This window comes from Rattus norvegicus, chromosome 15 (assembly GCF_021556685.1).
Source record: "Rattus norvegicus strain SHRSP/BbbUtx chromosome 15, alternate assembly SHRSP_T2T, whole genome shotgun sequence".
NCBI classification, from domain to species: Eukaryota; Metazoa; Chordata; class Mammalia; order Rodentia; family Muridae; genus Rattus; species Rattus norvegicus.
This window is the reverse complement of record NC_141548.1, coordinates 57,115,597-57,128,525: the sequence shown is the minus strand read 5'-3', so window position 1 is coordinate 57,128,525 and position 12,929 is coordinate 57,115,597. Positions and strand designations below refer to the sequence as shown.

General features: G+C 40.7%; 1 protein-coding gene across 2 annotated transcripts in view; it reads left to right on the top strand.

Annotated features, from left to right (window-relative positions):
* The window catches only part of Gtf2f2 (general transcription factor IIF subunit 2), a 121,034-nt gene that overhangs the window by 61,159 nt on the left and 46,946 nt on the right, over positions 1-12,929 (top strand). For both annotated transcript variants that reach the window (XR_015638175.1, NM_031042.3), the window contains exon 5: positions 4,590-4,671. Coding sequence is in view for 1 of the 2 variants with exons in the window: in NM_031042.3 (NP_112304.2) it covers positions 4,590-4,671 (82 nt within the window). In the remaining variant the exon portion in view is untranslated. The remainder of the gene's footprint in view (positions 1-4,589; positions 4,672-12,929) is intronic.

Genomic DNA, 12,929 nt, shown 5'->3' with positions numbered 1-12,929 from the left:
CAATATAGTACAATGGTGACATAGGAGGCAATTGTTCAGTTAAATTAGATGGCAGGAAAAGTTCAGGGCCACATAGTATGTCCTGTCTCAACAAACACAACACAACAAAAGCAAGATTAGCAAGTATTCCTACAGCTTACCTTAGGCCGCTTCCTTAGTGATGTAAGACAAAGCTTTGCTTTGAGTACAGGATGGATGCCATTGTCCATCTGCTTTCTCTTCTTGTGGAAATTAAACCTCTAATTTAAATGATCAGTTTGGGTTTCTGTAAACACAAAGCAGGATACCGAGGCAACACTGACCAAATCCTTATAGATTTGGTCTCCAAGTTTACAACTAATTTAAAAGTATGTTTTTAAAACAATTTACCTTTACAGATTTTTTAACAAAAGACTTTCATAAAAACAGCCTCCTGCCCTATAGCCCTTCTCTTAATTTAAAAGGTTATCTAATTCGTAATCAAATTATATAATTACTTAAACTAGTATCAACAAGTTTGAGCAGAAGTATGTGGGAGTGCTTGCGATTAACCTACTACCCACTAGTGTATGGCGAAATACTGCATCTGTCACTGTATTTAATAATGGGGAAGTGGGTGCCTGCGTTATTCTGGGAATAATTAAATGAGGTATGCCCAGTGCTCCCATTATATTGAATCCACCTGTGTATTCTTTTCCCTATCCTACTAGACATGAATATGGCCTTGAACCTGTGTGGGGAGAGTCCTGTAAGCTCAGCCTTTTTTCTCACATTTATAAAAATTGTGTTGTTTCCAGTGTTTTACATATCCATAGTCATGCTGGGGCCTGCAGTGATGGTCTGGCAGGAAAGAGCGCTTGCTGCTCTTCCAGAGGCCCATGCTTGTATACCAGCAGCCACATCTGGTGCTCAGAGCTGGCTGGAACTCCAAACCCCCTCTCTAACCTCTGTGGGCACTTGCACATGTGGCAGGCCATGAACATTTTTCAAGTTACACAGGTCTCAGGATGGCTTTGTTGTTAAGAACACTAGTACTCTGGCCGAGAATCAGCGCTCTGTTCCCAGTACCAATGTCACGTGGTTCTCAACCACTGAGCACCAGACCTGCGGATCTGAGGCTTCCGACCTCTGCGGTCACCTGTACATACAGTCACATACTCACACAGACACGCACAGATAGACAGAAAGAACAGTTACGTTTACATTAAATAAAGGAACATTATTTGGGGATTTCTGTGTTTCTTTTTTGTTTGAAACAAAGCAGTGTTTGGTGTTAGGGTTGGTGGTGCACACCTTTACTCCCCAAATGTGGAAAGCAAAAACAGGTGAGTCTGCACGTTCCGGGTCAGTCTGATCTACAACAAAAGGCAATGTGAATGGATTCAGTTTTGAATTTTTTGTAAGTCCATAAGTAAAACCAATTTATTTGGGGTATGTTATATGTTGTTTTGTTACATGTACATATCATGGAATGGGGAAATCATGCTTCATTTATACATTTTGAGAATATATGGTACAGAACAAACACTGCACTCACCTCTATTCCCTTACCACATGAGGCACGCTTCCTTTATCTCTGCTGTTTCTGATGTGCTTACTTTCTTACACGGCAGGCACTTGACAAGTACATCCTATGTGTGTAACAGTAACAGGATCATCATTCAGATACTCACATTCTTTCAGATTGGTCCAAAAGGTAGTTTTAAGTAAGGATTTCTGTAGTAATATGTACAATTTGTAATTACCAGCAACGGTGTGCCAGTGAGTGCTTTAAACTAGAACTCCATGACCAACAATACCTTTCCCCTGATTTATAAGCAATGAATGTTCCCCTGAATCTTTAAGAAGTATGTGTTAACTTTAAACAAAGAACAAGCAAATCATGTTTAGGGAGGCCATTTCCAAAGTGAGTTGGCTTCTTAAATTTAAGAGGAAATAGGGGAAGCAAACTGAGAAATAGTTAACTAACACCAACCAGTTCTTGGGAATATTTATTGCTAATGATTAAGACTTTCCATTTACCTTGAGTAACATGAAAGCAATTTTCGGTTTGTAAAGATATGGTAAACATAAAAGTCTGGTCTGAAGGAGTGAGTAAGTAACCTTTTTATTTCATGTGTTTTGCCTACATTTATGTATGTAGACCACATGTATGCATAGTGCCTGCAGAGGTCAGAAGGGATAACAGATCACATGGAACTGGAGTTAAGGATGATTACAAACCCAATGTGGGTGCTGGGAACCAAACCCTGGTCCTGTGCTAGAGCAGTAAGTTCTCTTAACTCTGAGCCCTCTCTCCAGCTGTGTGAGTAACCTTAACTGAGGAATAGAAAGTGCTGGTCAAGTTGAAATGAGCAGGGACCTTGAACTTCCTGTCCACCCTTTCAGATAACATACGTGTGTGTGTGTGTGTGTGTGTGTGTGTGTGTGTGTGTGTGTGTGTGTGTGTGTGTAAAAGTGATGGCAGAGGGCTGGAGAGATGGCTCAGCGGTTAAGAGCACCCGACTGCTCTTTCAGAGGTCATGAGTTCAATTCCCAGCAACCACATGGTGGCTCACAACCATCTGTAAAGAGATCCGATGCCCTCTTCTGGTATATCTGAAGACAGCTACAGTGTACTTATATATAATAAATAAATAAATCTTTTTAAAAAAAAAAAGTGATGGCAGAACCCTTTAAGAATTAAATCCACTCTCTTAGAGTGGGTACTGTTAAATAGGTGGGGAGCCTTAAAGTAGCCATTTTAGCATTCAGTATTAGTAAATACTTGGATCTGTGGTTGAATTATCATGGATGCTACCTCCAGACTTACTTTGTTTTAGAAAAGCATTGATTACTGTCTAGTATTGGGCCTTTCTTCATGTACTCAGGATACTCCATATAGCAGAAGTTCCCAGATTTTTCTATTATTGTGAGACTGGAGCATGTTCTTGTTTAAAACTTTCAGTTTCATCAGAGACAAACTGGAATATAAGATCTGTGTTTGCTGGGCTGGACCTAGGCCTCCCCACTTAGAAGTAGCAGGTGTGCAGCTCGCTCAGTCTTCATGTGGGTCCCAAACCACTAGAGCAGGGGCTGTCCCAGAAGCTGTTGCCTGCATATTGGACTTGGTCTTTTAGCTGGGCTGCCTTGTCTGGCCTCAATGGGAAAAGAAGCACTTGAAGTGCCAGGGTTGGGGGATATCCGGGAGGGCCTCCACCCGCTCAGAGAAGGGGAGGGAAGAAAGGAAGGATTGTAGGAGGGGACGACAGGAAGTGGGACAGTGAGTGAGGTGTAAAGTGAATAAACAAAAAAGATTTGTGTTTGCTTTGAAAAAGTTGAGTTTCCTCATGACAGGACTTATTTTTAGGTTTAAAATGTAAAGAATTGTGGTGTGCATAGTGTTTCTTTGCTGGCACATTGTACTGTGAAGTGGATGTGGGTCTTGTCGTTGTGCTGAAGAGTTTCTGTATTGAAGTACTCAGACAATTTTTAATTCAGATGGTAAGTTTCATAATTAGTATTGAGGACCACAGGCTATAACTCCTTAAATTTTGGAGATAAAGGTCTAGGAAGGTCACTGGAAGATATTCTTTAGTGGATTGTGTAGATGTGGTCCATACGAGTCTGTTTTATTCTGCGTGTCACTGTTCGTATAGCAAACGTGTGCTACTTGTAGACAGTGCTGTATCTTAATCATCTTTGATTCTACAGTGCCCACGTGGTGACTTTGAATGGTAGTCATTCATAGTTAGTGGAATGAATGAAGTAGGTTACCCTGAAGAGATAAATCAGTTGCATTTCTGGTTAGTCAGAGAATTTTTTTTCTTGGTGCCTTCTCAGTGCTCAGGTGAATTTTTGTAGACCTACAGCTGCTGTCTGTGAGAGGCACTCACATGCCTCGCACATGGCAGCTTCACTCCGCCACAGTGCCCGGTGCCAGTGGGCTTGTCAGGTCTAGGCTCTCCTCTCCTCTTTTTCCTCTCCCATTTCTCCTGGGTTAAGTCAGGATGACTGTAAGAAAAAATATCTTTTTAGACAGATATTCATAGTAGAATCACTGTTTGCTTGTAATAGTCCTTCTATGTAGCCCAAGCCTCCTTATCTCCCTCCCCATTGCTACAGACATGTGCCCCTCAGCTTAACCACACACATTAAGCATAACCACATTAACAACCTCAGGTTCATCACACGTGATTCCGTATACTCACCGTTACCTACATAATGCATATGTGCCCAGTGTTATATTTTCCCACCTGGCTGATTCCCCTGTAGGATATTCGAGAAGCTCATTTATGTATGGACTGTTGATTTAGTGCTTTAGACTTTTTCTTATTTCTGGAGTAACTTGTTTTACAGGTGGAGTCCTTCATTAGATTGAATGCTCTGCCGGGTCTTTTCAGTCTGGGTAAAGGGGAACTGGGTAGCTCAAGGAACAAGGCAGAAAGGCCCCAGTTTTCAGCTCACTAAGAATGAGGCTTCTCTATTCTGATACAAGATTTTGCTCTCAACTTACTACTCTACTTTTGTTTTCTTGAGTTATATGAATTATGTTTCAGTTATGTGTCAAAATGCCATCTTGGAAATGATGAATATTATCTCTGAATACATTTTTCCCCTTTCCATTCAAGATAAACTGTCATTGGAAGGAATAGTGGTTCAGAGAGCGGAATGCCGACCTGCTGCCAGTGAAAACTACATGAAACTAAAGAGGTTGGTGTTTAGTAACTTTAAATTGATGCTCAATATCTTTCATGGGTCTTAGGACACATGTTAGGTTTTTATTGGCTTCATACAAGCCATGGGTTCTGTTTGAAATGTTTGCTGCCAACACTTTGGGTTCAAACCAAGTGTTCAACATGATGGCACACACTTTTAATCCAGCAGTTCTCTGTGAGCGAGACTAGCCTGGTCTACATAGTGAGTTCCCGGCTATCCAGGGCTAAATAGTGGGTAGTAGTAAGAACATCTTTGTTAGAGAAATTTCAGAATCAGCTGTTGGAGTTACTTTAACCTACTGTATTACATTCTAAAATCAGAGCTAATAGGGTTTTTTTTTCTAGTTGTATTTATGTAAGCTTGCAGTTATGTATGTGTGTGCACATTTGTTTGAGTGTGGTGTGTACGTCAGAGGTCATATGAATGGTGTCCTTGGGTGCCTTCCACCTGTCATTTTTGTTTGTCAGTTTGTGTTTTGGTGGTTCTGTGTGGTTTTGGAGACCCCGTGTTTGGAGACAGGGCACTCAGTTGGTATGGAGCTTACTACTGTAAGTGGGCCAGCTGGCCTGCCACTTCAGGGATCTGTTCACACACACACACACACACACACACACACCCCTCCACCTCTCAGCACTGGCATAGTACTGCACCCCCGCGTAGGTGCTGAAGAGCATAATTGACAGGTGCTTTTCTAATGATGCCACCTTCCCCACCACAAATCTTGGTTTTTCTAATGACACCAATGGTCTAATGGTCTTCATAGTGTTTTATTTTCAAAGGCTGTAATTTCCCTACAATGAATATGTACAGACTACTGTCTGAAGAAGCAAGTATGGTTGCCAGAGAATCATTTTGCTTTTCATCTATTGAGAATTTTGTAAAGTTATGTATTGTTAATGAGATTTTTGCTTCAGCCCCCCCAACTTCTATATGCCATTAACATTTTGTAATCAATATTTAAAGACTCTGAGTCAGTATCTCCCTCCCACCCCCAGTGTTTTGAGACAAGGTCTCTCTGTCCTGGAGCATGCTTTGTAGACCAGGCTAGCCTCATACTCACAGAGATCCAACTAACTGCCTTTGCCTCCCAAGTGCTGGGATTAAAGGTATGCATTACCACCAACTGGCAAATCAGCATTTTTTATCCTGAAATAAATTAATACCAGTTTCATGATTTGTATTTGATAGGTGTCAGCACCATGAGATTAGAGTTACTTATCCATCCATCCCTCTACTCATCCATTCATTCTATACTATCTGCCAGGTGCATTTTCAGCACCAGAGAAACAGTTCTGCATGGGGTAGACACACTGTTGCTAAGCAACTTTCCTTAGGGGCTAGTTTCCTTAGCCATGCAGTGCTGCTCCTTGAGAAAGTGCTGCCTAATAAGTGGTCTCCTGGCTGTCCAGCGTTCCTGCCTGGGAGACAGGTAGTTGAAACCAGCACCTCTAAGGTCACATTGTATTGTAAATTTCCCCCCTTTCCTTTCTTTTTTTAAAGATTTATTTATTATATATGAGTACACTGTAACTGTCTTCAGACACACCAGAAGAGGGCATCAGATCCCATTACAGATGGTTGTGAGCCACCATGTGGTTGCTGGGAATTGAACTCAGGACCTCTGGAAGAGCAGTCAGTGCTCTTAACCACTGAGCCATCTCTCCACACACCCTTCTTTATTGTATTAGATGCTGTTTCCTGAAAGGGGGGTACAAAAAAAAGGCTAGATGTGGTTTTTGTTCTTTTGTCTAATCTTTCCCCCAGTTTAAATGCCTCCCTGGGGCAAGGAAAAGAATGACAGTCAAAATGAAAATTAGCTTTGTAAAACTGTCAAGAGATATTTCATTCTTCGTTTGCAGCCTATTTGAAGTTTATGCTATAATATGAGCCTTTTTGAAAAATGATCTTCAGATAACTACAAATATTGAAAAAGTACAAAATCAAGTATTGGGCTACTTGTGGGAACCTCTTTGTGGTTGTAATTTCTTTGGAAAGGACTTATGTGAGGATGAGAGCAGACAGGCCACCTGCTGTGTTTGCAGAATATCTGCCTTTTACCAAAATGAAAATGGGAAATTATGTAGCTTTGAAAATATGCTATATGGCCAAATATTCATATTTTAGTCTTAAGTGACTAAAGGAAAGAATCAAAGTGATTCAGGAAATGCTGATGATGTGTTTCACAGAGTAGATGACATCAGTTTTTTTGAAGGTGGAGATTGTTTTCACTAAGTAGAGAAGCATGAGGGTGGGAAGAGTAGAGAGATGGGCTGTCATAAAGACACAAGGAAGACTAGGTTCTGTAGCCTAGACGTGTAAGATGACAGGGGCCCTTCTGTCATGAACTCCACATTATATGTCATACATGCCTGCCTGAGTAGCCACTGCATTCCCAGTGTGTCAGAAACACCTCAGATCAGGTGTCAGAAACGAGTCCCGGCAGTTTCTTAGCACCCATAATGCCACACCGCCTCCTTGGTCCACCACCCCACAGCCAATGTCATAAAATCTTGTAGATTTTTCTCAAAACCTCAAAATCCTTTTTTTCTACAGGCCAGCCTTCTTTTAAATACGCCACAGAAGCAGCCATGCTTTCTTATCTGAGTCCTGCTTCGTCCCCCCACCTCCCCACCCCCCCACCCCCGTCTCCTCAGTGCAGTAGCTGCACTGCAGTACCAGGGCCTTTTAACTCTGGATCATGCTATTCCTTTTTTTTTTTTCCCTGTGTTTTTTTCTCCATGGTCATCCTATACTCTGTGTGCCCTCTCTCCTTCCTTTTCTCTTCTCCCTCTCCCCCTCACTCTGCATCAGCCACTCCAATCTCACAGGCTAAAACTCTATCCTTGCTGTCATCCTGACCCCCTGTGCTGGCTGTGGCTTTCAGCTTGAGGCAGCCTTTTCCTTTTTCAAATGTCTTCTCCCATAAACCTTTTCACTAAGGCCCACCTTGACCCCACCTCATTCTCTACTCTATGACTCACACCTCTCAAACTGTAGCTTACCTAGCTTTACTTCCAGCCTGTCCCTGCTTCAGTAAGACTCTCACAAGAGCAAAGGCTTGGGTGCTTTGTTGGCGTTAGCTTTGGTATCTGTTTACTTCTTCCATGGCACATAGCAAGGAGTCAGAGAATGCTTGGGAAGTGAGAGAAATGCAGAAAAATAGGCCTGAAAGTTACAAGCTTCACACACCATTTAGGGAGGTACTAGCAATTTTTTTAAAACTGGTAGAATATGAAGAGATCTGTATTATAACTGGACCACTCTGACAACAGGCTAATGATTAGAAATAGGTCAGGAAGTGAGAGGCTTAAGAGGTAACAACCCATACATAGAGCATCTGAAAGCCTTAGGGGCTGCTTCAGAAAGGAGGTGAGAAGCTGTGTTTGGGGAATATTCTTAGGAAGAGTCTGGGACTAAGTGAACTCAAACTTGTGTGGTTATAAAATGATAGATTCTGTAGCTGGAGATGGCTCTTATGGTCTGCGTGTATGTCCCATTGTGCTATATCAAATTAGCTTCATTCCATCCCGTATATGCCAACCAGAAAGGGTTATACTGATGAAAGAGGAGGGACTGCAGGGTTTCCCTAATTTCCATGTCTATCTTAATGTTTATCAACATTAATTTATCAAAAAGACTTAAAACGGGAAATACTTAGTGTTGCAAGGGCAGGACCAGTGACTAAACTATCAAAATGGCAAAGGAATATAAGTATTAAAATGTGTCTCTGATACTTTGCTTATAATTACATAGTGTTGGGTATAAGCTTTGATCACTGAGGCGAAGCTCAGTATGTTTTTAAATCAGAAGGTACTGTTCTTGCTCCAAAGAGTTTACAGTTTGAACCTGGAAAAAAAACCCTACATGCACCTGTTTTGGTAAGAGTATGTTTATTGGCATTGTAGCAGTGAGATAGAAGTGTGCTACTGCTGTTGAATACAAAATGGAAAAGCAGAATTCCAGACATAGGTCACATTGAAGCAGAAATAATTGAGAGCTGACTTAGCAAAAAGGATATCCCACACTCAGGTTGGATTCTTCGGCACGCTTATGGTTGCTGTCTCTTAGTGACGTTCACATGTTTTGATCATCTGGCTCCAGTCTTACTTTCTGACTTCATTTTCAGCTACTTCTCTTTCTATAGAGATGAGTAGATCACACTTCAGGGTCATAGTCCAGATATGCCTGAGACTTTACCAACATGTGCCCTTGTTGCATACATGCTGCACTCTCCACCTGCAGTCTTTGCTTCTGCACCCTCAGCAGAATCTCCTCCCAGGTCCTGTTCCCCACCAGACCTAGGATCTGCCATCCTTCTGTTGGATATGCCACATATTTATTCTTTAATAGTTTGGGTGTGTCTGCCTTGTTTTCTGTTGTCCTCAGGGAAGATATCTTCTGTACCATTCTGATCATGATAACAGAGACTGCATTATCCTTCTTTCTTTCCCTCTCTCCCTGTTTTCTTTTCTATTCTTGTTTTGTTGAAAAATCTAGTATGACTGACAAATAGCCAGAGAGCGAAGTGAATCAAAGTGGGATCAAAGTGGAAAAGAACTGTCAAAACAACATACAGAAACAGGGGAATCATTGACACCCAGCTTCTGTATTTCTTTAACTCGGTGTTGTTGTTAATGAAATATGTATGTATGTATGCAAAAGTGTGTGCATCATACAGACACACATGCCCATGTTTATTAATTGAAGGCAGGCTTCATAAATAAAGACAGTGTTGAGAGTACTTACTTAGTATGTGTGGCCTCGTGTCCATTCCCTAGCACTATAGAGTGCACACACATACACACAGTAAAAAGTGACTAGTTTTCCATTTGAACAAAACACACGGACACCAAGCACCACTCACATTCCGGTGGATTTTTGAGGCAGGATCTCATTGTGTATCTCAGGTCATCTCTGTCTGTACTTCTGCCTCCACACATAGTGGGATGTGCCACAGCCATGGCTGACTATCAGAAACCTTTCTTTCCTTCATGTGAGTCAGTAATTTTAAAATTTAGCCAGTGAGTTTTTACTGTATTATATTTTGGTAAATAGCAGTTGAGCTATATGGTCTTAGTAACATGAGTGGCTGTATCACAAAGTGTAGGACACACAATGTATTTATACTACATGGTCTTAGTAACATGAACAGCTGTATTACAAAGTATATTACAGGGGTTGGGGATTTAGCTCAGTGGTAGAGCGCTTGCCTAGCAGGCTCAAGGCCCTGGGTTCGGTTCCCAGCTCCAAAAAAAAAATAAAAATAAAAAAAACAAAGTATATTACAAAGTGTAATACACATAATGTATTTACAAACAGCCTTCTTTGAGAATAATCAGTTGTATTTTAGAATTTGATTTTAGTAATCAGTTTTTATTATAGCTCTGTTATTGAATTTTGGATGATAAATGAAAATTACATGTTTATTAAATCTAAGTTAATGAGATCTTGTCATTTATTTAAAGATAGAAGTCCTTTAAGTAAATGAAATTCAGTCCAAGAGAAACAATTCTGCTGTCGTTTCCTTTTTTCTGATCCCATCACACAGTAGACTTGTGCATGAATCCGGGCCACTAGACAACATAGAAAATAGACCTTAGTCTTAAAACCTTAGACTCAGCTTTTCACATGGTGAGGCAAGGCCCTGTAGTACTTCAGTGCTTTCTCTGTGGTGTTAATTTGGGTTGATCTCAGAGTTTTATTAGGAAAAAACCTGTTTTGGGTTGGTGAATATATTTAACATCAATTCAGAGTGATACATACCTAATTTTGGTTTAATTTTGCTTCATAGAGTATAACTTTATTTCCTCCTGTTGAATTCCTCAGTCATCTGTGCCACATACTTTTAAAATTACTGACTCACATGAAGGAAAGAAAGGTTTCTGTGGTGTCCGTGTGTTTTGTTCAAATGGAAAACTAGTCACTTTTTACTGTGTGTATGTGTGTGCACTCTATAGTGCTAGGGAATGGACACGAGGCCACACATGCTAAGTAAGTACTCTCAACACTGTCTTTATTTATGAAGCCTGCCTTCAATTAATAAACATGGGCATGTGTGTTTGTATGATCAACATATATTTGTAGTTCATGTTTCACTCTGTCAGTTGCAGGGACACCTGCTGTCCTAGTTATCTTCTTACGGGAACATCCTTGCAGTATGTGCTTTGAGGCCTTTTAGATGCTTTTGCTAGTAACTCATCTAAAAGTACTTGCCACAAAAGTTTTTTCTTCCGAGGCTGACAGAAAGTCTTAGTAGGTAGAGGTGCTTGCCGCAGACCCACATGGCTGAAAAAGAGAACAGATTTTTTTTTTCTTTTCTTTTTTTCAGAGCTGGGGACCGAACCCAGGGCCTTGTGCTTGGTAGGCAAGCACTCTACCACTGAGCTAAATCCCCAACCCCGAGAACAGATTTTTTTAAAGTATATTTTTAATTCTGTGGATGTGTGTGGGTTTTTTTCAGAAGACAAAAAGAAGAAAACCCATTTTCTGGGAGGAGCTTCCTTTTGAGTTACTATCCTAGATAGTAGGGAAGTAAGTTGTGTTTTATAGTCATTCATGGGAGAAGTTCCCATGTCTTACCCACCCTCATTCCTGTTACCACTTCTGTGGTTAAAGAGATCTTTGGGTCTGGAGAGATGGCTCAGTGGTTAAGAGTGTGGACTGCTCTTCCAGAGGTCCTGAGTTCAATTCCCAGCAACCATATGCTGGCTCACAACCATCTGTAATGAGAGCTGATGCCCTCTTCTGGTGTGTCTGAAGACAGCGACGGTGTACTCATAAACGTAAAATAAAGAAATAATTCTCTTTTTAAAAAAAAAAGAAATCTTTGACTGTCTTGCTGCAAGAAACTTCAATTCTAGAGGATCTGATGCCTTCTTTTGGCCTGCATAAATACCTATATGTATAAACCCTCAGGCATACACATTTTTAAATGTTAATATTTTATATATTTTTATATAAATATATATTTATATTTTTAAATATTTATATATGCTTTGATTTTAGTTATTATAATGATGGTCATATGTGAAAGGTGCATTTAAAATAAGTTTGTCATATAATTTCTCATTCAAAACAATACATTTGTACATTTTTATTTACAAATCTATTTACTAAATTTGTATTGTACCATGTGTGAGGTTGTGTATGTGTGCAAGTGAGCACATGCAGTTGTTTCCACATGTGTAGAGGTCATAGAACAATGTGCAAGAGTGAGTTCTCTCCTTACACTGTGGTCCCAGGAATTGAACTCAGGCCGTCAGGCTTCTTAGTAGGCACTTAGTAGGCACTTTACCTACTGAGTCATACCCTTGGCTCTCAAAGCAAGATACCTTGGTTTGAGAGCTGGTTAAGAGAAGGTGCTGCTTACAGAGGACCCTGGTTCCAGGCACCCACATCAGGTAGCTGAAAATCCTATGTAACTCCAGTTCTAGAGGATTCAATATCCTCTTTTGGCCTACATGGCTGCCTATATGTATTATACACTCGGGCATACACATAATAAATCTTAAAATATTTATATACTTTTGATTTGATTTATGATTGCTTTTGTTTGGATTTCTTAAAGATGAGTCTCATGTAGCCCATGCTTGCCTTGATATTCTGACCCTCCTGTCTCTGTCTCCTAAATACTAACACTATAGGTGTGTACCACACATCTAGATTCATGTGCACTAGAGATTGAACCTAGGTCTTTCTAATACAAGGCAAGAACTTTACCCACTGAGCTTTACTTCCCAGGTCTCCTTTGTTTTTGAAACTATCCTGCTCTGCAGTCCAAGCTCACCTCAAATAAGTACATTGACTGGGGTAACAAGTACAGTGTTAGGGTGGACTTCCGCTTTGCCTTCATTTGGAGATTCCAGAGTACTAACAGCATTCCAGCTCTGATTCTAATCTTAGCACACAAGTCTTTCTCCAGATTGAGAGCTTTCTTGGATCGTTTCTTCTGATAGTAAGAAAGCTGCCATTTGGTTCCTGCCTGTTTGTTGGTTTGGGACACGTTGGAGTTGAACTGACATTATGATACGTACATACCAGGTGCATGTATGATCATATGCATGGCTATGGAGGTCTAAAATAGACCCCATAAACATCCTTCATTTTATTTATTGAGCTATAGGGTCTATTATCAAATCCACAGGTCACCAGTTCACTAGTTCTCTAGCTAGCCAGCCAGCTTGCTCTGGGAATCCCCTATTTCAGCTTTCTGAGTGCTAGAATTACAGGCCATCAGCACATCTGCCTAGTGT